A 25,260-nucleotide genomic window follows, 5' to 3' on the forward strand; every position below is an offset into this window, starting at 1 on the left:
ATCTCAGAGGAGACAGTTAATAAGGATGCTAGAGGAGGCGGTGGGCATTTTGGGAGGGACATTTTTAATGGGGGCAGGCACAACAGGACCATAGAGAAGTTTCTCTAGGTCCCAGCAGTATGGTAACAAAAGCCCTCGCAGACCCCCCAGTGCCCACAAGTGACCCAGCATCTTCATAGGCCCGTGACGGCCGGAGGGGGGAGATCTCTTGACAATGAGCAGATCCCCTGACAACAAGCAGAACAGGTGCGACTGGACCACAGACCTGAGGCAGCCAGGGAATCCCCTGACAATGAGCAGGTACCATGGGATGTAGGGGAGGGGTACGCCTGAAACTATTTGGGCGGGGGGAGGGCTAATTTATAGTTACATCAGTAGGGGAAGGGGTGGCAGAAGCCAACATTCTAAAAAACTGGGTGTACCGAAGCCACTGGCTGCATCCTTGGCTGCATCCTTCACTGGTGCTGGCCACATGAAACACCAGCCATCTTGCGTAACCTGACGGTAACTCAGATGACGGATGTTCACACACAGTGATCTGATGCTGCGTTTTCACAAGCAGCAGCGGATCACAGAAGCCTCCAGGGGAAGTCTGTTTATACAAGACGCATCCTTCAGCATTAGGATATTTTGTGGCTTTGTAAGCAGAGGCTGTGCTACTGCGTCCATGTCTGAGTCAGGCCCGTGATGAGATGCAGGCAGGGGCCTAATTCAGAGTTGAGCAGCAAATTTGTTAGCAGTTGGGCAAAACCATGTGCACTGCAGGGGGGGGGGGGGGGGGGCAGATATAACATGGTCACAGAGAGTTAGATTTGAGTGGGGTGTGTTCAAACTGAAATCTAAATAAAGACTAATCACATGTCTTGTCATTCTCATTGGGCACACAGTGTGATTGACAAGAACAACTGCCTCTCATAACATGAAGCACGATATCCAATCAGAGCGAAGGAACCACAGATCAGCCTATTTATTTCTTCACCACAGGAGAAATTACATACACTCTTTCTCCCAGAGGAAGGCCCCCAAGGGCCGAAACGCGTTGGAGCATTTCCCTACACCATCCACAACAGCTGCACGACCGAACAGAAGGAGCGGAACAAGAGACGGAACCCGGTCACGTGACTGAAGACCAGGAAGTGTCTGCAGATCACGGACGACGGCCAAGCATCGAGGAGACAGCCTGCCGCTGACACATCCAGCAAGGGAGAAGGAGATCTGAGGTGAGTCTCTGTAGGTGGGGGAAGTGCGGCAACGAACCACTCTGAGAGTGGTCGCAGTGCGTGCATCTCCCCCTCCAAGACAGGCACCGAACCCAGGCGGACAAGCCTCCGACCTGTGACAGAACACAGTCACAGTGACGGCGGCAGAAGCAGGGGGAGGCAGACCAGTCCAGAGTCCCCTTTCATTCTCACACACCTTCCACTGCTGTATAATTGTCAGTAGCAGAATGTCATTTTAAACAAGTGCACTCAGTTCACACCAGCGGGACGCCGCGGTTTGAATTATATCAAATAGACACTTTTCTCCATTTTCATTTTTTCTTCGTTTTTTCATTCATTCATTTTTTCATTTCATTTTTTACATTTTTTTCATCATTTTTTTCATTTTTTTTCATTGTTTTCATTTTTTTCATTTTTCCATTTTTTCAATTCATTTCTGTATTCATATTTTCACTGTTTATGGACTTCATCATTATACCTAGAATCAAGCATGCTTATGCACAACTAGTAAGAAGGCTTTACACAGCCAAATAGATTGCAATCATAGTATTCGGGAATATTGTTATTAAAATAAATATCACTTTGATAATCAATTAAGCATCTCACCATTTATTACACCAGGTTAGATACATGCAAATCTAAAACCGGGGGTGAGCGCAGTGTGAAAAAATTCTCTGCTTCTTTACCATTATTTTAACAAGTAGGACCAACTTGTTAAACACAAGCAGCACTCCCCGTAACGTTAGCACATTTCTGTGCGCAGTCCACCCAAATCCTATATCTTTCTGAAATCTAAATAAAGCAGCCAGTATTTACCCTGCACATAAACAAAATAACCCACCCAAATGTAACTCTCTCTGCAATTGTTATATCTGCCACACCTGCAGCATACTTGCCTATTCTCCCGGTATGGCCGGGAGGCTCCCGAAAATCGGGTGACCCTCCCGGCACCCCGGAAAAGCAGGAAACGATCTCTGTGGTTTCCCCTGCGCAGCCGCCTACTTAGTGAGTAAAGTGGGTGGTCCGGACAGTCGATGACGCGATTCTTGTTGAATCGCATCATCAAAGCCATGCCCCCTGCAGTATAATGCCGATAATAGCGGCATTACACTGTGGGGGTGTGGCTTAAATGACGCTTTACATCAGCCATGCCACTAGCCCTCCCCAACCCCATTCCGCCTCTGTCCCACTCCCCTCTGCTCGTCACTACCCCGCCACGCCCTCTGCTGAGTTGACCTGGCAGCTCTCTCCCGGAGAGAGACAGCCATAAAGTCGGTAAGTACGAACTGCAGTGCACATGGGGGGTAATTCAGAGTTGATCGTAGATGTGCGAAATTTAGCACATCTATGATCATTTGCTCTTACATTCGGGGGATGCCCCGCATGTCAGGCCCTACCCCCACCCCGCACAAGTACAAAAGCGTTGCACAGCGGCGATGCTTTTGTACCTGACAAGTAGCTCCTTACTTGCGCAGCTCCTGCGCGCTGGCAGGGAGCTACTTGTCACATCCCGGGTCGCAGCGGTTGCGTGTGATGTCACGCCGCTGCCGCAGCCTGCCTCCCGCACGGTCCGGGCACGCCTGCGTTGCCCGGACCGCACCCCCAAAATGGCTGCCCAACGCCGCCGTCTTACCCCCTCCCGCCCAGCGAACACCTCTGCCTGTCAAACATGCAGAGGCGAGCGTTTGGCTGAGATGCCGATAGCATCTCTGGCATGCACATGCACACTGCGGCGCATGCACAGTTTAGACCTGAAAACGCACAGCAGCGATCAGGTCTGAATTAGCCCCATGGTTTTGCCCAACTGCTAACAAATTTGCTGCTGCGATCGACTCTGAATAACCCCCAATATGCCACCTTCAGCGTTACCATAACTGCTCTGCTCTGCTACGTCCACCTCTGAATCTGGATCAGTAATTTTTACTGCAGGAATTATGAATCTGTACTTGATAAAGGTAAACCTGTCACAGTAATTATCCATCCTCTTTAACATGTTCAATTTAAATATGAGTATGTATTCTGTCTTAATTTACATATATGGAATATGGATAGACATAAACAATTAAAAAGTGCAGCATGAATCATGTAATTAAGTAGATCATTTTGTTAGAATATACTCTAGAAAGCTTTCCAGAATAAACAGCATGAGAGTGATTATTGTTGCTTAGCAGCATTGCAACTATACACAAATTTACTAGCAATTGTAAATACAACACTGTTGCCTGTTAAGTTACAATACTTTATGTAACACATAATTTAAACTGAATAAAGGAGCAGTCAAAAGTATTCTTTGGATACACAAAGTATAAAATTACAGAGTCATCAGCTGCATTTAGTGTAATAGCAAAAGTACAGCTAGAACATAGATATTGTATCCAAATGCTTTGCAAGTGTAGAAAGGAAGCAGTAAAATAATCAACAAATAGATAAATGAATATATATAGTGTAAACATAATTTTACTGCAACAAAAATCGTAAGAAATTAAGTCTCACGCTACAATATCCGCTATTTGATTTAGTTCCTGTGTTTATAGATTATAAAGGATGCTGAAGACACAGCGGGGGCCCGTCCTCTTTGCATGTTTCCACTAATTGTCAGTATCAGAAAATAGACATGTCAACAAATGTTGTTGTTGTTAACTAATTTATTTTAATTTTAATTACCTGACAAGTATGTTAACCAATGTACTGCTACATAGCTAAAGATTGACTGTACGTTTCACAGTAAATATAGTGATGGCGATTTGTATGTTTCAGGTACAGTCAGCTAAACCGATGGTGGATACAAACAGTCCTCAAACATATGTCCATCTCAATCTCAAACTCAAGAAATTGAAGGTAATTTCTGTATTCATCCTTTTTCATTATTTTCTATTTAGAGACTATAGGGTACAGTATATTTACTAAAGAGCAGGTTTACAGAAGTAGAGATGTTGGCCAAAACAACCAATCAGATTCTACTTATATATCTAGCACCTTCTAGAAAATAATAGCTAGAATCTGATTGGTTGCTTTGGGCAAAATCTCCACTTCTGTAAACCCACACTTTAGTAAATATACCCCCATGTGTGGTACCAGCGGAGGGATAAACGCAGGGCCGTCTTTTTGTATGGGCTCAATGGGCTCTTGCCCAAGGGCCCCAGGAGTATAAGGGCCCTAGACTGATAGCGGAGGGTCCCTTCTTTCCAGGGGTACCAGATTTTTTAATATCGGCCCTAGGGAACCAGAGATATCCGACTTCAAAGCAGTGGTCCCCATCCAAGCCTGTTAATTGCTCTTCCCAGCCAGATATCTCGGGCTCTGTATGACTTAGAGTTTTTATGAGGGTACATTTCAAAAGCTGGGACTCTCCACTTTCGGTGGACACTGGCAGCTTGTCTCTACTATGCCCAGAACCATAGATATCAGCCCTCAAGCAGCTGGTCCTTGCTCAAGCTCCACACGCCTAATATGCAGTTTTATATATTTGTTGGTGGATTGCTCTGTCTCCTGAACTCTGATACCCAAGTCCCCAGTTCCTCCTGACAAGTGAGACACTCTTTTTCCAGGAACTTGAGATATCTGCAGTCAAGCAAGATGCTATCTCACCAGAAAATGATGAAAATGAAGCCCACTCCACTATCCACCCCTCCCTTATGTATTAAACACCCCATACCACCCTGGAAGTCATGTACCGGGCCCCTTCATTCAGCCCAATGCCTCCTTCTACAGTTTAGTGTTCTACCTCCCACCCCATCTGTGCAGTAAAGGGGTAATTAGCAGAAATTACTGCTCCAGGTCCTACATGCTGAGCGGAAGATAGGACATCCCCTACCACCCGCGGGACATCAAAGCTGCCGCTGATAGCACCCCACCCATGGAGGATGGGTAGGAACCCCAGTGTATTGCTGTGCCCAGGGGCCCACACTGCTGTTAAGACGGCGCTGGATATAGGGTAACTACATTGCTGGCTGTACATAATGAACACTCAGTGATGAACAGGATTACTTTTTCCTGCATAAAAAAGACAATCATGGAGTCTCTGTTTCTAATAATCTTCATTTACAGTAGATGAAAAGAAAAATAAACACCTTTTAGGTCCCCTAGCACTAGAAGCGAAAACAAAAATCAGCCATTAAAAAAGGTGGAATCAGGGCTTGCCCTGGGCCTAGGCACTTGGCTAGGCTGACCTATCTCCGGGGAGGGGAGGTTGGAGGAGTTGGGGTACTCGAGGTAAGATGGGCAGTGGCTGATAAACAAAATTTTGATTGTGAGCATTGCGGCCTTCTTCCTTTGTTCCACCCGCGTCCTCTATTGTCACGTTAGGCACCAGGCAGTCGCAGTGATTATACATCACACACTGAAGTGGCCGGATGTGAAGAACTCAGTTTTCCAGTAATATGAAAATGTCGGCGAGAGATGTCCTGGGTGCGGGTGGCCAGTGAGGACGGGGTGATGAGATGGCGCTTCTGCACTGGGAATGAAGGAGATCTGTGGTGTTGCTCACTGCCTGCAGAAATTATCTGCAGCCTGGAATCCTGAGTTTCATTGAGGCAGAGAGCTCAGATTGGCTTGCTGTCACTGTGCCAGTACTGAGTATACAACATAAGCCAAGAGCGAATGGTAAGGGGTGGAGCTCTGATGGGCAGTGATTGCTTATGTCTGGACATGAGAGGGCTCTGGCATATAAGGGGAAGGTCTGCTACTAATGGCATAATAACGTAAGTTGGCTAAATGTGCTTTATATACTTTGCAACTCTACTAATTTCCATTTTTCTCTTACGTCCTAGTGGATACTGGTGTCTTGTACTTTAGTACCATGGGGTATAGATTGGGTCCACTGGAGCCTGGCACTTTAAAACTTTTAGTGTGTGTATGTGTGTGCTGGCTCCTCCCCTCTATGCCCTTCCTACCAGACTTAGTTTAGAAAAATGTGCCCAAGGAGCCGGGTGCACTTCTCTGGTGCTCCAGAGATTTTTCTTTTCAATTTAATTTAGTTTATTATTTTCAGGTAGCTCTGCTTGGCAGACAGACTACCTGCTTCGTGGGACTTAGATGGGGGACCGAACCAACCTCATGAGGGTTAATGGTTCGTAATCCCAGCTGACAGGACACTGAGCTCCTGAGGTGCTGATCACTCATCGTCAGTATGTGTGCCCACACCAGCAACTAGCCGCCACCTTTTACCAGTTGCCGAAGACTAGGTGCGGTGAGCGTTACACCAGGGTCGCGGTTAGCAGGTCCCCGGTGCAGTTTGGTGGCATGTCATGCAGCGGTCACGGGCCCGGAGCTGCGGTGCCCACGGACGGAACTGGCTCAGGGCTATGGCCCCGAGTGCTCGCTGTCATCTAATGCTTTATGTGGACTGTAAATTACATTTCTGATGTGTTTTACACTTGTGGCCAGTATAATCTTGTCAGGGACTGTGTGCCATTGCAAGGGACGGGCCTTCCCAGAGCGGGACCAGCGGCGGGAAGGCACCATTTTCCTGCTGCTGTGAATCATCAAGGCTGCATGCACTCTGCTCCTCCAGGACCCACGCTGTTACAGACTGAACTGGTACCAGGGGGTCATAGACAGGGGGGGGAGCACGTCAGCGGTAACACTGCTGCACTGCTTTTACATACACTTATTTTCACACAATGTGCTGCTGTGTTCTGTGTGCTGGGTCCGCTCCTCAGTGTCACTCCAAAGGGCTCTCTAGGGTCTGTGTGGGGTGTTGGGCAAAGGGCTGTGCTGTTGTTTACTGTATAATGTCTGAAGACTTGGTTATGTGTGCTATTTGTAACGCTACCCCGTCTTCAGCGGGGTCTCTCATGTGTGAGTAATGTTCCTTGTCTCCTCAAGGGCCCAGCTCACAGGCACCTGACTGGTTGGACAGCTTTAAGAGCATGATTCAGAATGTCAATTCTGAATTAGCTGCAGCTAAAAGGGAGAGACAGGTGTTAAAACAATGAATTGATTGTGTAGCTAAGGCAGCAGATTCCAGGAAGGCTTCATAGCCCCCTCTAGTAGCTTCACACAAATGCTCACTGCCACAGTTTTTACAGTCTGATTCTGATCAGCCAGATGTGGATGATGATGATATAGACGAGGACAGCTCTCTGTCTCCTTGGGTGGAGGACCTTATTTTGAGGTCCTTCATATGCCGGACCCAGAGGCGGAAGTGGATGAGCAGTTATACTTTAATGTAAGACCCAAGAGTTCAGCTACCTGATAATGTCGATATTATCTTAAACCATAAAGCTATACCTCTAAACACACTCTTACCATTGAGCCGCTGCGGCCGCAAGACTTAATACACACGCTACGCACTTCGTACGCTAATTGCGTACAGAGTCCCGTACCGCGTACGTACTTAGCGTACAAAACGCTGCGCTGGGGGTACAAAGTACACACAGCGCGCACACAATCAGTTGATAAACTTTAAACCTTGTTAGTGATACAATGCAATGATATGGTTACACTTTAAACCTTTATGCAGCAAAGCACTGCAATGATGTTATACCTTAAACCTTACACAGTGCTGACGGTATAAAGTACCCGCAGTGCGTACACCTTATCAATACACTCTTAAACCTTATACAGTTAAATACGCTTTAAACCCTAGCGGGGAAATGAGGACACAACACCGATATGTAGTTAACCGCTGGGTTCTAAGGCCACAGTGGATTATTTGAAAGGGGATAACAGTACAAGTTATACACTACAAGGCTAACAAGATAAATCTATAACAGAATAATGGCTACAGAAAATGTACATACGTGAGAATAATCGCTTGCGCAACCTGGACCAGTCCTCTGCTCATCAGGATGATAGCGTTCAGAGTCTTCTAACCGGCCAGGCAACAACAGGCTTTTTATACACAACTTCCATACACAATACAATGGTTACTGTAATCTCATTGTCCATTGGACACACAGTTGCATCTTTACATTACAGGAGAGGTCATAGGTTGATTTGAAAAGGTGGGCGATGTCTTTCTCAACTGCTCTTGGGGGTGGTATCCTCTGGATTCCCGCCGCATACATAATATACAGTAAATACAGTTTATATCTATATTCTACTTCTGCACATAACTATACGCTGGAACATGCGATCTTTCTCTAACCAACACCGGAATGTTACCCTTAAAATACCCTACAGCTGGATACTAGACATCACCTTCTAACCTTAGTCTGACCCTTCCTAGCATGCAAAGGCGAATCCCTTAGTCCTGGAACCATTTAAACTGAACTATATCAAAAATGTGCACTAGTTGGGTTAAATATGTAATGTTCTAATAACCCTCTATGCGCTCACAAACACCGCCGTAAATACCCATACCACACGCAGGAACGCGGGAGCGATCATACGCAAATTACGGATATGTGCACGCACGGCGGAACAAGTGCACGCGCAGCGGGCATGTGTGTGGGGTTAGTACATGGTGTATGCATTACAGTATTTTTCGACTTTGACATACCTTTCCGGTGTTAAACCCCGATAAAAAAAATTTAAATTCCTTTGAGGTTTTTAAATACCTTTCCCCCTTCCAGCTGAGGATAGGAAGGTCTGGGAAAAACCCCCATCGGTTGATACATCTGTATCTAGACTGTCAAAAAAATTGGTACTGCCTGTCCCTGGGGCTGTATCCCTGAAGGAGCCTGCTGACCGTAAAATTGAGACAATGCTCAAGGCCATTTATACGGCAGCAGGCGCAGCACAGCAACCCATAATAGTTTGTGGGTAGATCTCCAAGGCTGTGGTTAAGTGGTCTGATAATGTTATTGATGGTTTAGATGCTCTGCCCCGGGATGAGGTAGTTACCCTGCTGCAACATATACAGGATGCTGCAAACTTTATGAGCAAGGCTATAAAGGAGTTGTGTAAGATTAATGGCCGCACTACTGCTATGGCGGTCTCAGCCAGCACAGCCCTGTGGTTACGTCAATGGGCGGTGGACGCTGATTCCAAAAAGGGTGTAGAAAATCTTCCCTTTACAGGTGATGCCTTGATTGGAGACGAATTGAATAAGTGGATCTCCCAAGCAATTGCGGGTAAGTCTACCTATCTGCCATCGGTTGCGCCACCTGCTAGATGTTCTTACACTGGACCCCCCTTGCAGTTCCTTTCGTGTGGCAAGGTTAAGAGGCAAGGGCCGAGAGGTCTCCACCACTTCTAGAGGATCTCGTAGTAAGTCCCGTAAACCTGCACATGCTGTTTCCCTGGACAAGACCACCGGATCCCCTGCCGCTAAGCCCTCCATGTGACGGTTGGCCCCAGCAACAAGGAGACTTTCAGGTAGGTGCTCGCCTTCAACACTTCGCCCACGTGTGGGCGGAGTCCTGCTGGGATCCTTGGGTGAGGGACCTCATTTCCCACGGATACCAGCCGAGGTTCCAAATACTACCTCCTCACAAGTTTTTCAAGTCGAGCTTACCAGCTTTACCCACAGCAAAAGTTACATTGCAAGAGGCTATTCAAAAGCTTTTGCAGACGGGGTGGTAGTTCCTGTGCCTCCTCCGTTACGCAATAGGGGTTTTTACTCCAGTCTTTTTGTTGTTCCCAAACCAGACGGTTTGGTGTGCCCCATCGAACCTGAAGTCTCTCAACCCGTATATGCGGGTGTTCTTATTCAAGATGGAGTCCCTGAGGGTGGTGGTGGCTCTGGAGGAGGGGGAGTTCCTGGTGTCTATGGATGTCAAGGATGCTTACCTTCCCATTCCCATGTGGTCTCCTCATCAAGCTTACCTCAGGTTCACCATTTTGGATGACCATTTCCAGTTTCAGGCCTTACCCTTCGGATTATCCAAAGCTCCGAGGGTCTTCACCAAGGTCATGGCGGAGATGATGCTGCAACTGCATAGTCCCCTACTTGGATGATCTACTAATAAAGGCTGTGTCCAGGGAACGTCTGCTACATAGCATCGATCTGACGACTCGCCTGCTTACGGATCTTCAGTTCCTGGGAATGATACTGGATACAGTGTCTCAAGAGGTGTTTCTCCCGATGGACAAGGCCTTGACGATCCAGGCTATGGTTCGCTTGGTGCTTAGTCCTCGCAGGGTATCCATATATCTTTGCATCCGATTACTGGGCAAGATGGTGGCTGCTTACGAGGCAATCCAATACGGCAGATTTCATGCCCGACCATTTCAGCTGGATCTGCTGGACAAATGGTTGGGTCACATGCATCAGGAAGTGACATTATCTCCGAAAGCCCGGATTTCTCTATTATGGTGGCTACAAGTTTCTCACCTTGTAGATGACAGGAGTTTCAACATCCTCTCGTGGATTCTTCTGACAACGCATGCCAGCCTCTGGGGTTGGGGGGCTGTGACCCAAGGGGCCCAGTTCCATGGGACATGGTCGAGACAGGAATCTGTTCTGCCAATAAACATCCTGGAACTCAGGGCAATTTACAATGCTCTTCTGCAGGCTTCTCATCTCCTGAAGGATCAGGCGATCCAGGCTCACCCGGACAATGCCACGGCGGTGGCGTACATAAACCGACAAGGGGGAACAAGAAGCAGGGCGGCGATGCGAGAGGTGTCAAAAATCCTCCTCTGGGCGGAGGCCAATGCAAGTGCCATCTCAGCCATATTCATTCCAGGAGTGGACAACTGGGAAGCAGACTTCCTCAGCAGGCATGACCTCCAACTGGGGGAATGGGGCCTACATCCCCAGGTGTTTCAACAGTTAATTCACCGGTGGGGCTGTCCGCAAATAGATCTGATGGCTTCTCATCTCAACAAGAAGCTATGCTGTTGCTGTTCCAGAACGAGTGATCTGCAGGCTGTTGCAGTGGACGCACTGACTACCCCGTGGATGTACCAGTTTGTTTACCTGTTCCCTCCTCTACCGCTAATCCCAAGGGTTCTCGAAAGGCTAAGAAGGGAAAGTGTTCAGGCAGTTCTTATTGCCCCGGATTGGCCTCGACGGGCGTGGTATTCGGACCGCCTAACCATGGCTCTGGAGGATCCCTGGCCTCTGCCGCTACAAAACGATCTTCTTCAGCAGGGTCCGTTCGTTAATCCAAACTTACAGCGCTGTGTTTGACGGCCTGGAAGTTGAGAGGGAAATTCTAGCTAGAAAGGGTCTTCCCTCCCGGGTCATTTCCACCATGGTCCAGGCCAGGAAGATGGTTACGTCAAAACATTATCATTGTATCTGGAGAAGTGTGAAGGTATAAAAGTTTCTCCCATGGATCGTTTTCTACTTTTCCTGCAAGCGGGAGTGGATATGGGCCTACAGTTAGGCTCCATCAAAGTTCAGATTTCTGCGCTCTCTATTTTCTTCCAGAAACAACTTGCCATGTTGCCTGAAGTACAGACTTTCCAAAAGGGAGTTCTTCATCTGCAACTGCCCTTTGTGCCTCCCACGGCTCCGTGGGACCTCAATGTGGTTCTGTCCTTTCTTGAATCTGACTGTTTTGAATCCTTACGGAGGGTGGAGTTAAAATTTCTCACCTGGAAGACGGTGATGTTATTAGCATTGGCGTCTGCCAGACATGTCTCTGTTGGGGGCCTTATCCTGTAAGAGCCATTATTCAATATTTCATGCGGACAGGGCAAAACTTAGGACCCATCCTCAGTTTTTGCCAAAAGTGGTGTCAGGTTTTCATGTGAATCAACCTACTGTATAGGGGTTCAAGTGTTGTCTGACACTTCCGTTGGTCCTGAGTCCTTGGATGTGGTCAGGGCTCTGAAGATTTATGTCAAATGGAGGGCCGGTCATCGGAAGTCTGACTCGCTGCTTGTCCTTTACAATGCCTCCAAGATTGGTTGGCCAGCTTCTAAGCAATCTATTGCTTGCTGGATCCAGTTGACCATTTAACAGGTCCATACTTCGGCGGCTCTGCCCTTGCCGACGTCTATTCAGGCCCACTCGACGAGGTCGGTGGGGTCTTCCTGGGCGGCTGCCAGGGGTGTATCGGCCCTTCAATTGTGCCGAGCTGCTACTTGGTCTGGTACGAACATGTTTGTCAAATTCTATAGGTTCGATACCTTGGCCAAGGATGACCTTCAGTTTGGTCAGGTGGTTTTAAAGGGGTCTCAGCACTCTCCCACCCATTTGGGAGCTTTGGGACTTCCCAACGGCACTAGTGCAAAACCACCGGTATCCACTAGGACGTAAGAAAAAATAGGAATTTAATACCTACCGGTAATACCTTTTCTCCTAGTCTGTAATGGATACTGAGCACCCGCCTCAGTGCTTCGTTCCTGCTTACCTGTGTAAGTATTTGGTTGGAACGGTGTTGCAGTCCCATTTTATTGTTGGGATAGCCGTGCTATCCGGTTTAGGTTGGTGTTGCTGCCCTCTGTTCGAGATAGCGACCCCCTTTCGTTCATGGTTGTGTGTTGGCTTGTTGCCTCACCGCTGTTGTTTGTTCTTCTCTCATATTATATCCGTCTCCTTGGGCACAGTTTTCCTAGACCTTGTCTGGTAGGCGAGGCATAGAGGGGAGGAGCCAGCACACACATACACACACTAAAAGTTTTAAAGTACCAGGCTCTTGTGGGCCCGATCTATACCCCATGGTACTAAAGTACAAGACCCCACTACGGACTACCACTACGGACTACGAGAAACGGAATTACCAGTAGGTATTAAATTCCTATTTTTGTAATTATCATTAATATATTAATTGATACGTTGGACTGGCTATTATTTAAGGGGCTCCAGTTAAAATCTTGCCTAATGCACCAAATTGGTCAAAGGCCAGCCTGCACCAAAAAAGCAATGTTAATAGAAACACTTAATAAATGTCCATGGCATTCACAATTATCCCAAATTATGGGGCTAATTCAGGTTGGATCGCAATTGCAAATTATTACGATCGCCCCGTAGGTGTATGCGCAGCGCCGTCCTGCACATGCGCCCGCACTTTCTGCGTGGGGGACGCAGAAAATGCAATTGCCTCTGCTTGTCAATCAGGCAGAGGTGGTTGCGGGGCGGCAACGCTCTGTTTCCAGGGCGGTGTTAGGATCTCCTGCTCTGTGCTGCCACGTCGCCATGGCAACCGGGAGGCAAGTGTTAGCGAAGTAACCTGAGCGCAGCTGATATTCCGGTCCGGGTTTTTACTGTGTAGTGGTTACAGGCTCTGTGCACGGCAGGGAATCCGGCGCTGGTTTTGTGCTCACAGTCTATGAGGTCTGAGTGGGGCGTGGACAGCACCTGCTATATAAACCATCCTCTCAGGCTAGGCAAATGCTGCTGAATCTTTGTTTGTTAGTCAGTTCCAGAGAGTTAGCTAGTACTGTGTGACTTTGTATTTACTTGTTGCTTACTGCGAATAGGCCTTGGGATTCGGTACTTCATTCTGCCAATCCGGACCTAGCAGTAAGACTGGAGTCAGTTGTTTGACCTGCTGGGGTTCTTTTGCTATTCTGTGAACCCAGCAGGTTTGCGGCTGTACTCTCAGACCTGCTTGCTTAATCCTCCCTCACTGTGCAGGGCGTCCAGGTGTCAGTTTAGTGGCAGTAAGCTGAACCTGTGCCCTGCAAGTGGGGGTTAGGATTGTGGATACTCTCCTTGTGTCTATATTTCTATCTCTGACCAAGGAGTTTATTCCCACACCCGTTGGTAACCCTTTGGGGTTTTTTCTGTTGCTCTTAGCAACATCATTTCAGGTGCTCCACATGTTAAATCACTACACCTCGCTTCATTGTCCGCTCTATTCCATCTGAGCATTCCTGACACTAGGGAGACACCCAATTCCTGAGCCTTTGGGCTTCTCCGTTCACTTTGTGTTTATTAGTTATTCCATCACCTCCTGTGTATGTTATGTTATACTGCCTGTGAGTTCGTTTGCTTCGCTTCCCTCTCTGTTCATACACCGGTATACTCCTGTTAGCACTGGTGTGCGTAACATATTCAGCAGCCCTACTCCTGTTGAAATTATGTGGGAATATGGAGCATACCCCTCAAAATACTTTGCAACAGGTGGTCGATCAGGTGCAGGTCCTGACTCGACAATTTAATGAGATGTCCATTAAAATGAACACCCCGCAGGCCGCTAGCGGAGCTCCCGCAGCAGCAGCGGCAACTTCAGGGGTTAAGGAGCCGAAAGTAAATCTCCCGGATCGTTTTTCTGGAGATCGCTCGCAGTTCTTTTGTTTCAAGGAGAGCTGTAACCTATATTTCAGGCTTAGGCCCCAGTCTTCTGGGTCGGAGATTCAGCGGGTGGGCATAATGATTTCCTTGTTACAAGGAGACCCACAGGTCTGGGCATATGGGTTACAGCCTGACTGTCCGTCGCTTAAAAGTGTTGATGCTTTTTTTACGGCACTGGGCATTTTGTATGATGACCCTGACAAGATGGCTTCAGCCGAGGCTCAGATTACGGTTCTTAAGCAAGGGCGACGGCCAGCTGAGGTTTATAGTACGGAGTTTCGGAGGTTGGCTCATGATACCCAGTGGAATGACCCAGCCCTGAGAAACCAGTACCGAAGGGGCCTTTCTGACCAGATAAAGGACCAACTGGTACAATATCCCTCACCTGATAGCTTAGATCAGCTCATGCAGTTATCCATCCGGGTGGATAGACGGCTGAGAGAGCGTAGGCTTGAAAGGGAGACCGCAGTTTCCTTTTTTCCCAAGGGAACCTCAGACTCTGAGGAATATTCCGAGGAGCCTATGCAGATTGGGGCTACCCGCCTCTCCTCGCGTGAGAAGACGCGGAGGAGACAGCAGGGTTTGTGTTTGTACTGTGGGAATAAAGGTCATGTTGTAGTATCATGCCCAGAAAAACCGGAAAACTTCAGGGCCTGAGGGTGATGGGAAATATCCTGTCAGGCCAGAAGTCAGAATTTCCCAAAAAGACTTTTCTCATTCCGGTGACTTTGGAGATCCTCGGTCAAACTGTCAAGACTGAGGCCTTTGTTGACAGTGGGGCCGATGGGGTTTTCATGGACCGTCAATTTGCCCTGGAACACTCTGTTCCCTCAGTACCTTTGGCATCAGAGATTGAGATCTGTGGGTTAAACGGGGAACCATTGTCCCAGGGTAAAATTACCTCCTGCACCAGCCAAATTCCTTTGTTTATTGGAGCCACACACTCTGAAAAATTGTCTTTTTATGTGACTGTCTGTTCTTTTGCCCCATTGGTTTTGGGGTTACCCTGGTTAAGGGCCCATAACCCTCAATTTGACTGGGTCTCTGGGGAGATTCTTAGTTGGGGTAGTGATTGTTTCAGGAGTTGCTTGAGCCTTCCAGTCAGGCTCTCGCAGCTAAGTTTGCCAGGATTGCCAGGATGTTATGCAGATTTTGCGGATGTGTTCTCCAAAAAAGTTGCGGAGGTACTACCTCCCCATCGCCCCTATGACTGTACCATTGATTTGTTGCCGGATGCTAAGCTTCCCAAGAGCAGGTTGTACTCCCTGTCACGTCCTGAGACTCAGGCTATGGCAGAGTACATTCAGGAGAACTTGGCTAAGGGATTTATCAGACCCTCACAGTCCCCAGTTGGGTCGGGGTTCTTCTTCGTGGGTAAAAAGGACGGTTCGTTGCGACCCTGCATCGACTTCAGGGAATTGAACCGTATCACGATTAAAAACTCGTACCCACTGCCTCTCATTTCGGTTTTGTTTGACCAGCTTCGTACTGCCACCATTTTTTCTAAGATTGACCTACGCGGTGCTTACAATCTAATCCGAATAAGAGAGGGGGATGAATTGAAGACTGCCTTTAATACCCACTCAGGGCATTATTAATATTTGGTGATGCCTTTTGGGCTCTCTAATGCCCCGGCAGTCTTCCAGGAATTCATGAACGATGTGCTCAGGGAATATTTGGATAGATTCTTAGTTGTTTATCTAGATGACATCCTAATCTTCTCTCATTCCCTGGAGGAACATCGGAAGCTTGTACTCTTAGTCCTCCAGAAACTCATAGACCACCAGCTTGGGGCGAAGCTGGAGAAGTGCGAGTTTGAAGTCCAGCAAATCGCATTTCTAGGGTATATTATCTCCTCAGAAGGTTTCCAAATGGAGGGTTCTAAGGTACAGGCAGTCCTGGATTGGGTGCAGCTCACTAGTTTGAAGGCGCTTCAGCGTTTTCTGGGCTTTGCAAATTTTTATAGACGGTTTATCGCTGGATTTTCGTCTATAGTGGCCCCCTTGGTGGCACTCACTAAGAAAGGGGCGGATGTTGCTCACTGGTCTTGTGAGGCCAAAGCGGCCTTTGCCCGTCTCAAAAGGGCATTTGTCTCGGCCAAGGTGCTGCGACACCCAGATCCAGAGTGTCCTTTTGTGGTAGAAGTGGATGCCTCTGAGATAGGTATTGGGGCAGTGCTCTCTCAGATGGGGTGTCTGATAATCGCCTTCATCCCTGTGCTTACTTTTCCCGTAAATTTTCGTCTGCCTTGATGAATTATGATGTGGGTAACCGGGAATTGTTGGCTATAAAGGATGCACTCGGGGAGTGGAGACACTGGCTTGAGGGGGCTAAGTTTGTGGTCTCAATTCTCACCGACCATAAGAATCTGGCATATTTAGAGTCAGCGAAGCGGCTCAATGCCAGGCAGGCACGATGGGCTTTGTTTTTTGCTCGCTTTAATTTTTTGATAACATATCGCCCTGGGTCAATAAACATCAAGGCTGATGCGCTCTCGCTGAGTTTTGCTCCAGTTCAAGAGACCACCGAGGAGCCATTGCCCATTGTCTCCCCATCATGTATTAAAGTGGGCATTACCCAGGACCTCTTGTCATTAGTCCTTAGAGCACAGGAGCAGGCTCCTCCAGACCTTCCGGTAGGTCTCTTGTTTGTGCCTCCTAGGTTAAGACAGCGAGTGTTCCTGGAATTCCATGCCAAGAGGTCGGCAGGGCATCCGGGTATTGCCAGAACTCGGGAGTTGCTGTCTAGGGCGGTGTGGTGGCCCTCGGTGGCTAGGGATGTGGATCAGTGGGTTCGGGCATGTGACATTTGTGCCCGAAATAAAACTCCTAGAGGGTTTCCTGTCGGCCCATTACATCCACTCTCTATTCCGTCTAAGCCATGGACCCACATTTCCATAGATTTTGTGGTGGACTTGCCCAAATCCTCGGGGATGACAGCCATTTGGGTTGTCGTTGACAGGTTTTCGAAGATGGCGCATTTCATTCCACTGGTTGGGTTGCCATCGGCCAGACGCCTGTCTGAGTTATTTATGCAGCATGTTGTGCGCCTCCACGGGTTGCCACTTGATGTGGTCTCTGACCGTGGATCCCAGTTTGTGGCCAAATTCTGGAGGGCATTTTGTTCTGATCTCCAGATTTCTGTGAGCTTGTCGTCAGGCTACCATCCACAGTCTAATGGGCAGACTGAGAGGGTGAACCAGTCCTTGGAGCAGTTCCTCAGGTGTTATGTCTCCAAGTGTCATACTGACTGGGTTGCTTATCTGTCCATGGCGGAGTTTGCCTATAACAACGCGGCTCACTCTGCTACAGGGATCTCTCCCTTCCTTTGTGTGTATGGGCATCATCCTAAGGCCAATTCTTTTGACCCCCTGGATTCCACGCCTGGTGGTTCCTCTGTTGTTTCGGTCCTTAGGGGTATTTGGAGGAAAGTGAAGAAAGCCCTTGTGTCTGTGTCATTAGTGACCAAAAGGGTTTTTGATAAGCGGAGAAGACCCTGCAGCTTCAGATTAGGAGACTTCGTCTGGTTGTCCACCAAGAATTTGATGTTGAGACAGCCATCTCATAAGTTAGGCCCCCAGTTCATCGGCCCTTATAAGATCACCAGGGTTATCAATCCGGTGGCATTTCAGTTAGATCTGCCCCGTTCATTGGGTATCAATAAAACATTTCATTGTTCCCTTTTAAAACTGGCGGTTAGTAATCCTTCTTCCAGTGGAAGACCTTCTCCTTTTCTGATACGGGGTCAGAGGGAGTTTGTGGTTGAAAGGGTTCTTGACTCCAAGATGGTTCGGGGTCGGCTGTCATTTTTGGTGCACTGGAAGGGGTATGGCCCGGAGGAGCGGTCGTGGGTGCGCAGTTGTGATCTTCATGCCCCCAGACTGATACGCTCTTTCTTCTCGCAGTTCCCCGATAAACCCGGTGGTAGGGGTTCTTTGACCCCTTGTCAGAGGGGGGGTACTGTTAGGATCTCCTGCTCTGTGCTGCCACGTCACCATGGCAACCGGGAGGCAAGTGTTAGCGAAGTAACCTGAGCGCAGCTGATACTCCGGTCCGGGTTTTTACTGTGTAGTGGTTACAGGCTCTGTGCACGGCAGGGAATCCGGCGCTGGTTTTGTGCTCACAGTCTGTGAGGTCTGAGTGGGGCGTGGACAGCACCTGCTATATAAACCATCCTCTCAGGCTAGGCAAATGCTGCTGAATCTTTGTTTGTTAGTCAGTTCCAGAGAGTTAGCTAGTACTGTGTGACTTTGTATTTACTTGTTGCTTACTGCGAATAGGCCTTGGGATTCGGTACTTCATTCTGCCAATCCGGACCTAGCAGTAAGACTGGAGTCAGTTGTTTGACCTGCTGGGGTTCTTTTGCTATTCTGTGAACCCAGCAGGTTTGCAGGTGTACTCTCAGACCTGCTTGCTTAATCCTCCCTCACTGTGCAGGGCGTCCAGGTGTCAGTTTAGTGGCAGTAAGCTGAACCTGTGCCCTGCAAGTGGGGGTTAGGATTGTGGATACTCTCCTTGTGTCTATATTTCTATCTCTGACCAAGGAGTTTATTCCCACACCCGTTGGTAACCCTTTGGGGTTTTTTCTGTTGCTCTTAGCAACATCGTTTCAGGTGCTCCACATGTTAAATCACTACACCTCGCTTCATTGTCCGCTCTATTCCATCTGAGCATTCCTGACACTAGGGAGACACCCAATTCCTGAGCCTTTGGGATTCTCCGTTCACTTTGTGTTTATTAGTTATTCCATCACCTCCTGTGTATGTTATGTTATACTGTCTGTGAGTTCTTTGCTTCGCTTCCCTCTCTGTTCATACACCGGTATACTCCTGTTAGTACTGGTGTGTAACAGGCGGAGAGGGAGCGTGCCAGGCGTGGTGCGGCAGGAGGCTTCCTCAGTTTCTGCTAACAAGCAGAAATTGTGATATGTTCGCAATTTCTGCTTATTGAAGTGGCGGAGGCTCCCGTCAGCATGCTGGGTGGCCTTGCCCAGTGATGGGCAGCCCCCAGCATGTGATCCAAACGATTGCAATTTCTGCTAATTAGCAGAATTTGCAATCCTTACTGAATTAGGCCCTATATCCAGAGACTATCCTGTGAGTAGACTAAACCTCCAGTTAGTAACCCTATAGTGCTATTTTTTCGGGATTGATTTGATTGTTGGACAGTCACAATGTAGACGTTATGGGGACACTAAAATGCCAGCACCTTTATCACTACACACTTGTAATGCTAATAACTGTATTTCTCATACGTCCTAGAGGATGCTGGGGATGACATCAAGACCATGGGGTATAGATGGGATCCGCAGGAGACATGGGCACTCTAAAGACTTTTCATTGGGTGTGAACTGGCTCCTCCCTCTATGCCCCTCCTCCAGACCTCAGTTTTAGAAATGTGCCCAGGTCGACTGGATGCACTCTGAGGAGCTCTACTGAGTTTCTCTGAAAAGACTTATGTTAGGTTTCTTATTTTCAGGGAGAACTGCTGGTAACAGACTCCCTGCTTCGTGGGACTGAGGGGGCAGAAGTAGGAACCAACTTCCTGAAGAGTTTCTTGGCTCTGCTTCTGGCTGACAGGACACCATTAGCTTCTGAAGGGTACTGAATGCTAGCTGTGCCTAGATGCTCACTCCCACAGCACGCCGTCACCCCCCTCACAGAGCCAGAAGTCAGAAGACTGGTGAGTAGAAGAAGACAGATCTTCTATCAAGAAAAGTGACGGCTGAGGTACAGCGTGGCTGGCGGGAGCGCAGCGCGCCATTGCTGCCCACACACACAGGCACTGCAGGGTGCAGGGCGCGGGGGGGCACCCTGGGCAGCAAAAACACCTCTATAAACTGGCAAAAAGGGGGCATAAGATGCCCAGGCACAACCCTACCCCCGCCAGTATACATATTGTGAAAAGTTTCTGAGGTAAAAAGGGCGGAGCTTCTTCCTCAGGCAGCCAGCGCTCTACTCAGTGCCATGTACTCTCACATCAGGCTGCAGAGAAATCGCTGGTCCTCCTTCACTTATGACTACAAGTATCAGGGTGCAAAACAGGGGGGGGGGGCACAAGCGAATTTGGTGCTTTACAAGTGTGTTTTACTGTGTAAAAAGTGCTGCATGTCAGTGGGCATTCTGTGTTCACAGGCATTAGATACTGGCGCTGGGGTTGTGAACTGGCTGCTCCTAAACTGTGTCCCTCTGACAGATTTTACTGTGGGTCTGTCCCCTAATAAGTCCCAGTGTGTCTGTGTGTGTGTTGTACACGTGTGTAAGACATGTCAGAGGCAGGGAGTTCCTCCCCGGAAGAAACCATTTTAGGGACACAGAAGTGTAATGTGGTGACGCTGCCGGCACACCAAGAGCCTGCATGGGTGAAAGAAATACGTGATAGTATGCATCATATCAATAGGAGATTAGATAAGTCTGAATCTCATGCTGAGTGCTGGAGAAAATCTGTGGAGGATGTGATTTTTCAGGGCTCTGTTCTTCCATCCGCAGGCGACCCCTCTGGGTCACATAAGAGACCATTTGCAAATATTGTTAATACTGATACCGACACGGACACTGATTCTTGTGTCGACGATAGTGACTCCAGGGAAATAGATCAGAAATTGGAAAAAAATATACAATATATGATTGTGGCTATAAGGGAAGTTCTGGAAGTTACGGAAGCCACTCCTGTAACTCAAGAGAAGGCTTATTTCTATAGAGAAAAGAAATCTAAGGTCACTTTCCCTCCTTCCCACGAGCTTAATACACTCTTTGAAGGGATGTGGGGGAATCCCGAAAATAAATTTCGGATTCCCAAGAGAATTCAGATAGCTTATCCTTTCCCGGTGGAGGACAGGAAAAAATGGGAGTCACCCCCTGTGTTAGTGCACTGTCCAGGTTGACAAAGAATGTAATTCTCCCTGCACCTGGCACGGCTTCACTAAAAGAGCCGGCAGACCGAAAGATGGAAACTACATTGAAATTCATTTATGTTGCCAATGGTACGCACAATTGCTTGCGCGTGGGTGAGTCGCGCTATTGAAAAATGGTCAGAAAGCGTGTCATCAGAAATTGACACGATTGATAAAGATGTGATACTCCTTAAGTTAGGGAATATCAAAGACGCTGCCGCATACATGCTAGAAGCGATGAAAGATATTGGACTCTTGAGTTCACAGCCGCTACCATGGCAGTATCGGCTCGGCGGGCGTTGTGGATTCGCCAGTGGAAGGCGGATGCAGATTCCAAAAGAAATATGGAGGCTCTCCCATATAAAGGTGAGGCCTTATTTGGCGATGGACTGGATGCGTTAGTCTCGCCGGCTACCGCAGGTAAGTCAACATTTTTGCCTTTTGCGCCTGCACCGGCAAAAAAGACATATCACCCGCACATGCAGTCCTTTCGGCCCAATAAATACAAAAAAGCGAGAGGTTCCCCCTTCTTTGCGGGTAGGGGAAGGGGAAAGGGAAAGAAGTCCACAGCAGCTTCAGGTTCCCAGGAGCAGAAGTCTACCCCTACTTCTGCCAAATCTTCAGCATGACGCTGGGGCTCCTTTGCGGGAGGCCGCTCGGGTGGGGGCACGTCTCAAACTGTTCAGCCAAGGATGGATTCTGTCTGACCTGGATCCCTGGGTGTTGCAAATAGTGTCCCAGGGATACAAGCTGGAGTTTCAAGACGTTTCCCCATGCCGATTTTTCAAATCGACCTTGCCAGCTTCTCTTCCAGAAAGGGAAGCAATAACAGCGGCAATCCAAAAATTATGTCAGGATCAGGTCATAGTCCTGGTACTTTTGTCACAACAAGAGGAGGGGTTTTATTCAAGCCTTTTCTGTAGTTCCGAAGCTGGACGGCTCGGTTAGACCGATCCTAAACCTGAAAAATCTGAAACTCTACTTGAAACGAGTCAAGCTCAAAATGGAATCATTGAGGGCAGTGATTTCCAGTCTGGAGGAGAGGGACTACATGGTGTTGGTAGACATAAAAGATGCTTACCTGCATGTTCCCATTTAACCTCCTCACCAGTCTTATCTGAGATTCGCGGTTCAGGATTGCCATTACCAATTCCAGACGTTACCTTTCGGTCTCTCCACGGCGCCGAGGGTATTCACCAAGGTGATGGCGGAGATGATGGTTCTCCTGCGTCAAAAAGAGGTCAATATAATTCCTTATCTAGATGATCTCCTGATAAAGGCGAGATCCAGGGAGCAGTTGTTACAAAGCATCTCACTCTCCCTGTCAATACTCCAACAACACGGTTGGATCATAAATTATCCAAAGTCACAGTTGGAACCGACGACAAGATTGTCTTTTCTCGGGATGATTCTGGACACAGAAGTTCAGAGAGTATTTCTTCCGGTGGAAAAGGCTCTGGAAATCCAGAAAATGGTAAAACAGATATTGAAACCATCGAGTGTGTCGATCCATCAGTGCATTGGGGAAGATGGTGGCGGCCTACGAGGCCATACAGTTTGGCAGGTTCCATGCCAGGGTATTCCAGTGGGACCTGTTGGACAAGTGGTCGGGGTCACACCTACACATGCACAGAAAGATAATCCTGTCGTCAAAAACCAGGATTTCGCTCCTGTGGTGGTTACACAGCTCTCACCTACTAGAGGGACGCAGATTCGGGATTCAGGACTGGCTCCTGGTAACCATGGATGCAAGTCTCCGAGGCTGGGGAGCTGTCACTCAGGGAGAAAACTTCCAGGGAAAATGGTCAAGTCAGGAAGCCTGCCTTCACATAAACGTGTTGGAATTGAGAGCCATTTACAGCCTTCTACAAGCGGTACATCTTCAAGATCATCCCGTGCAGATCCAGTCGGACAATGTAACAGCAGTCGCGTACATAAACAGGCAGGGCGGAATGAAAAGCAGAGCGGCAATGGTAGAGGTGACGAAGATCCTCCTCTGGGCAGAAAGACATGTAAAGGCTCTGTCGGCAATTTTCATTCCGTGAGTAGACAACTGGGAAGCAGACTTCCTCAGCAGACACGATCTCCATCCAGGAGAGTGAGGCCTACACCAAGAAGTCTTCACAGAGGTGACAAGTCTTTGGGGAGTTCCTCAAGTAGACATGATGGCATCTCATCTCAACAAGAAGCTTCAGAAATATTGTTCCAGGTCGAGAGACCCTCAAGCAATAGCAGTGGATGCGCTGGTGGCCCAGTGGGTGTCCCGGTCGGTGTATGTCTTCCCTCCACTTCCGCTGATCCCAAAAGTACTCAGGATCATAAGAAGAACAAGAGTTTGAGCAATCTTCATTGCCCCAGACTGGCCAAGGAGGGCTTGGTACCCAGATCTTCAGGAGTTGCTCATAGAAGATCCTCGGCCTCTTCCTCTTTGCGAGGACCTGCTGCAGCAGGGGCCGTGCTTGTATCAAGACTTACTGCGGCTACATTTGATGGCATGGCTGCTGAGTGCCAGATCCTAGCCCGAAAGGGTATTCCCAAGGAAGTCATCCCCACCCTTATTCATGCCAGGAAAGGAGTAACGTCGAAACATTGGGACGTTTTCTCCATTTTCTGCAAGCTGGTGTGGAGGCGGGCCTATGATTGGGATCAATCAAGTTCCATATTTCAGCCTTGTCAGTGTTCTTCCAAAAACAATTGGCCTCTCTTCCAGAGGTTCAGACCTTCGTGAAAAGGATTCTGCACATCCAGCCTGCATTTGTGCCTCCAGTGGCAACATGGGACCTTAACGTGGTGTTGCAGTTCCTTCAATCAGATTGGTTTGAGCCTCTACAAGAGATAGAGTTGATGTTTCTCACTTGGAAAGTGGTGATGCTTTTGGCATTGGCATCCGCTCGGCGGGTGTCTGAATTGGGGGCCTTGTCTCACAAGAGCCCTTACCTGATCTTCCATGAAGATAGGGCAGAGTTGAGAACTCGTCAACATTTTCTTCCGAAGGTGGTTTCATCTTTCCACATAAACCAACCTATTGTGGTGCCAATAGTTACTGACACGTTCACTGAGTCAAAGTCTCTAGATGTGGTTAAGGCTTTGAAGATTTATGTCGCTAGAACAGCTCGAATATGGAAAACAGAGTCTTTGTTTGTCCCGTATGCTCCCAACGAGATTGGGTGTCATGCTCCCAAGCAGACTATTGCGCGTTGGATCAGAAGTACGATTCAGCACGCTCATACTATGGCTGGATTGCCGTTACCGACGTCGGTGAAGGCTCATTCCACTAGGAAGGTGGGCTCATCCTGGGCGGCTGCCCCCGGGGGGGGTCTCGGCATTGCAACTTTGCCGAGCAGCTACTTGGTCAGGGTCAAACACATTTGCTAAATTCTACAAGTTTGACACCTTGGTCGATGAAGACCTCAAGTTCGGTCAATCGGTGCTGCAGGGTCATCCGCACTCTCCCGCCCGTACTGGAGCTTTGGTATAGACCCCATGGTCTTGATGTCATCCCCAGCATCCTCTAGGACGTATGAGAAAATAGGATTTTGATACCTACCAGTAAATCCTTTTCTCCTAGTCTGTAGAGGATGCTGGGCGCCCGTCCCAGTGCATACTTTACTTGCAGTTTAGTTATTAGAATTACACAAGTTGTGTTAGCTTAGTTTTCAGCATGTTGCTGCAATTAGTTCATGCCTGCTGGCGTGTGTTATGTTGACTGCCATGTGTGCAGCATGGTTGAGGGTGTGAGTTGGTAGATATCTCACCACTAGTTTAAGTAATTCTTTCCCTCGAAATGTCAGTCTTCCTGGGCACAGTTCCTACAACTGAGGTCTGGAGGAGGGGCATAGAGGGAGGAGCCAGTTCACACCCAAGGAAAAGTCTTTAGAGTGCCCATGTCTCCTGCGGATCCCGTCTATACCCCATGGTCTTGATGTCGTCCCCAGCATCCTCTACGGACTAAGAGAAAGGATTTACCGGTAGGTATCAAAATCCTATTTTTAAAGGTTTTGAAATTGTAATGCCATCCACTTTAAAATGCAGTCATCAGCATTACAAGTGTGTTGCGATACCGGTGCTGGC

The 25,260-nt window shown here is 48.2% G+C and overlaps 1 protein-coding gene across 1 annotated transcript in view; it reads left to right on the plus strand.

Moving 5' to 3' along the window:
* CFAP97D2 (CFAP97 domain containing 2) overlaps window positions 1–25,260 on the plus strand; it is an 81,320-nt gene that overhangs the window by 13,489 nt on the left and 42,571 nt on the right. The window contains exon 2 of the mRNA XM_063953394.1: window positions 3,978–4,058. Within this exon, the coding sequence (XP_063809464.1) occupies window positions 3,978–4,058 (81 nt within the window). The remainder of the gene's footprint in view (window positions 1–3,977; window positions 4,059–25,260) is intronic.

This window comes from Pseudophryne corroboree, chromosome 2 (genome assembly GCF_028390025.1).
Source record: "Pseudophryne corroboree isolate aPseCor3 chromosome 2, aPseCor3.hap2, whole genome shotgun sequence".
In the NCBI taxonomy this organism is placed as follows: domain Eukaryota; kingdom Metazoa; phylum Chordata; class Amphibia; order Anura; family Myobatrachidae; genus Pseudophryne; species Pseudophryne corroboree.